Source organism: Simochromis diagramma, unplaced genomic scaffold, assembly GCF_900408965.1.
Source record: "Simochromis diagramma unplaced genomic scaffold, fSimDia1.1 OVJJ01000596.1, whole genome shotgun sequence".
Taxonomy (NCBI): Eukaryota; Metazoa; Chordata; class Actinopteri; order Cichliformes; family Cichlidae; genus Simochromis; species Simochromis diagramma.
Window position 1 is genome coordinate 5,251,501 of NW_024387245.1, and position 3,428 is coordinate 5,254,928.

The 3,428-nt window shown below is 42.6% G+C and overlaps 1 protein-coding gene across 1 annotated transcript; it reads right to left on the reverse strand.

The window, feature by feature from the left end:
* Window positions 1-542: 542 nt before the first annotated feature.
* LOC120714068 (E3 SUMO-protein ligase ZBED1-like) lies at window positions 543-2,509 on the reverse strand. The gene is made up of 2 exons (XM_040000101.1): window positions 1,232-2,509; window positions 543-1,033 (listed from the first exon to the last, which is right to left on the reverse strand). The coding sequence occupies exons 1-2, from the start codon at window positions 2,507-2,509 to the stop codon at window positions 563-565; spliced, it is 1,749 nt and encodes a 582-aa protein (XP_039856035.1). The 3' UTR covers window positions 543-562.
* Window positions 2,510-3,428: the final 919 nt, after the last annotated feature.

The following is a 3,428-nucleotide window of genomic DNA, read 5'->3' on the forward strand; positions in this document are numbered from 1 at the left end:
ACACTACAATGGGAAAAGTACAAGAGGAAAAAAAGAGACCTCTACTCATGCTGGGCTACAGGAGGACAGCATGAGAACAGGAAACAACAAAACTCCTCTGCACAGAAAGCACATAAATGTCCACTAGAGGTGGGAATCACCATACACCCCACGATACGATATTATCACAATACTTAACTCACGATACGATATTATTGCGATTTATTTTTATATATTTTTGCAATATTCTGGGTATTGCAATAGGATATTTTGTGATTTATCACATATTTTTTCTACTGCAGATTTTGTCCATAAAGGTAAACTTTATCAATATCCATTTTATCTAATAATAAAGTCTCACACTCAGTCTTTCTCTCATGTCAGTCAGTTTTATTGCTGACAAAGTGAACGGTTTGTATAACAGTCTACTAACCAACTTAACTGAACGTAACTATCTGGTACAATTATAGCTTAAAACAAAATATAATTTTACATTAAATAAAAAAGTTTTAAATTTAAATAAAATGAAACATTTCTTAAATTAAAATAAGTAAACTGTCCTGTTTGTTGCTGCCCTAAAAAGTTAAACACATTTGGACAGTGAAGCAATGTCAGCATTCTTGCTCAGAAAAAGGAGCTGATCAACATGCTCTGAAGTCAGAGTGCTCCGTTTTGCTGTGACGATGTCTCCAGCGGTTGAGAAGACTCTTTCAGCCGAGACACTACTACCTGGGATACAAAGGTATCTTTTTGCCAGCGTGGCCAGGAAAGGATAGACTTCCTCATGGGATTTCCACCAGCTTAGTGGGTCTTCTGTGAGTGCCAGTGACGTGACCTCCTGGTATCTTTTCACCTCCTCCTCAGCTGTGGCAGATAATGATTTTGGTGGGGCTCCAACATCACCATAAGTCTGACCAAGCAAGTCTGTTAACCCACAAGACTTCCTCATCTTGGCTGGTATGAGAGGGGGTCTGGGATTTTGTTCAGTCTCGTCAGGTTTCTGATGATGTTCATGGGCTTCTGGCTCACAGATGGGCTGCTGCCTCTTTTCTTCCTGTAGAAAACCCACACACATACAGAGAGAGGGAGAAAATAAATATTTCATATCTTTTAGTATGCAGTAATATGTTAGCAAATTATAATTAATGTATTTAATTGTTAAATAGAATATTACCAATATGACAAAAATATCACCGATCTACTAATATTGTAAGTAAGTTATTTAAATTATAACACCAGAATGTTTGCTTACCTGAAGGGTTATAGCCTCAGCAACCACTCTGGCATAGGTTTCCTGTCTTTCCTCCAGTGACAGGAACGGCAGGGTTTTAAAGCGTAGGTCGAGAGCTGATGCTGTGTAGAGGGTGTTCCTCTCGACTGTGCTGGCATATCTCTTCTTAAGATCTTGACTGATACTTTGCTTGATGTTTCTGACCAGCGCTGTGTCACCAATGTTGTCTTGGGTGTCGTGCAACAGCTGTGCTAGCAGCGGTGCTACGAGAGACAGAGTAGGATTCTTTTCCTCAGACATCACAGTAGTCGCAACTTGCATTGACTTCAAGGCCCGGACAATTTCTTCAGTGTTCCCAATATCCGTCTCATTTAGAGTAAAGATATCTGTGCTACTCTTTCTGACTTCGGGAGACAGCAGCGCTGCACAAATCGCAGGTTGTTGTTCAAGGAAACGCTGGAGCATGTCATAAGCACTGTTCCATCTCGTGCAGACGTCGGTCTTGAGCTTGTGAGTCGGGAGCTGTAACATTTTCTGTTTTTGCTCCAGAGCGTGGTTTGCCACTGTGCTTCTATTGAAAAACCCAGTTATGCGCCGCACTCTCCCCAAGACCCTGGCTACTGCAGGCAGGTTTAAGGCTCGTTGTGATGCCAGATTGAGCGTATGGGCGAAACACTTCACATGCAGGTATCCCGCTAGCTGAGTGGCAATTGTCATATTAGAAGCATTGTCGGTGACAACCACCAGATTTTTGTCGGCAATCCCCCATTCCTGTGCTGCATTTTGCAGGAGATTTGCAATGTTCGCTCCGGTGTGACTTTCATGTAATGTTCGAGTTTGGAGAACGTAAGACAGCAGTTGCCAGTCCGCTGTGAGATAATGAGCTGTTATAGTCACATATGAATCCACAGCCCGCGAGGTCCATGCATCGCAAGTTAATGCAACCCTTTCTGCTGTGCTCAAACTTTCCTCAACTTTACGCTTCACATCTATGTAGAGATTGGGTACAGCTGTGTCCGCGAAAAAACGTCGTGATGGTATCACATACCTGGGTTCCAGCGTCTTAATCATGTAAGAAAAGCCCTTGTTTTCCACAATGTTGTAAGGACGCAGGTCTTTGCAGATGAAGTACGTGATAGATTGTGTTATTTTCTTAGCTTGCTCTGAATTGGGAGATAGCTTTGCTAAGCTAAGAGTGTCCAGCGTTGGTTGATTTTTCAGTGGAGCTGATTTAGAGCTAGCTTTCCCGTCCGCGGTTAATGTTATTTTTGGATGGTGCCGTGTAAGACGGGCCCTCATGTTCGTAGTATTCTCAGAGTACTTTATTTTCATAGGACACACCTTGCAAATCCCGTGTGTCATATCCATCTAATTTGTTCCATCCTTGTTAAAAAATCCCAAGTATGTCCAGACGTTTGATTTAAACGCAGATGGCGCTTTCCTGATCTCTTTTTCTTCCTCCATCTTTGTTTGATCAATTTTCCCATGTGCTGACCTAACCTCTGCTGACCTCACTAGAGAAAAAGCTCAACCGCACCATCTGGTGGACTGGAAGTTTTTGGAACAAAATATCGATGTCTGCTGTCCCTGTATCGATACATTATTAGCAAACAAAATATCGCGATACTACGCAGTATCGATTTTTTTCCACCACCCCTAATGTCCACAGCTGTAAGCGTCTCCAAGGTGTTAACCATGCTGCGTTCGTTGTGAGAGGTCGCGCCTCGTCCCATCGCTTCAATTCCAGCGGGCAGCCTTGGGGGGGTTTGAACTAGGGGTGGGTTTTTATAATCGATTCATCGATTAAAATCGATTCTGGCTTGGATAACGTAAAATCGATTCATTAAAATCCTGAATCGATTTTTTAATATAAATTTATTTTGTCCGAAATGCCAGAATCTCTGGTGACATCTCACAAAATTTCAAGAACCACCACACAGTAAATGAGAGCAGGTACACGGATTCTGCACATAGACTTAAACACACAGCGCGACCCGCGGATCAGAATCAGTTAGATGTCGCCTTTCTCACAGTCGGGGCTGAAAGCCGACAGCTCGCTGATCCGGGTCCGCGCTTTGTGTTCACGCCCTTTATGCGCTGATTCTAAAGCTGTTAGTTTGATCTCTCTCCAAACAATATTGACCGAACCAGCAGCAAAAGAAGATCCAAACGCTTCACATAAACATCGTCATGGATTCACTCTTTTACTGTTTTGCTT

Excerpts from the sequence above, each read along its gene's own strand:
- LOC120714068 (XM_040000101.1), bottom strand. The coding sequence starts at position 2,509 with ATGAGGGCCCGTCTTACACGGCACCATCCAAAAATAACATTAACCGCG. Across the intron at positions 1,034-1,231 it reads CTGAGGCTATAACCCTTCAG|GAAGAAAAGAGGCAGCAGCC; the intron begins GTAAGCAAACAT and ends GGTTTTCTACAG.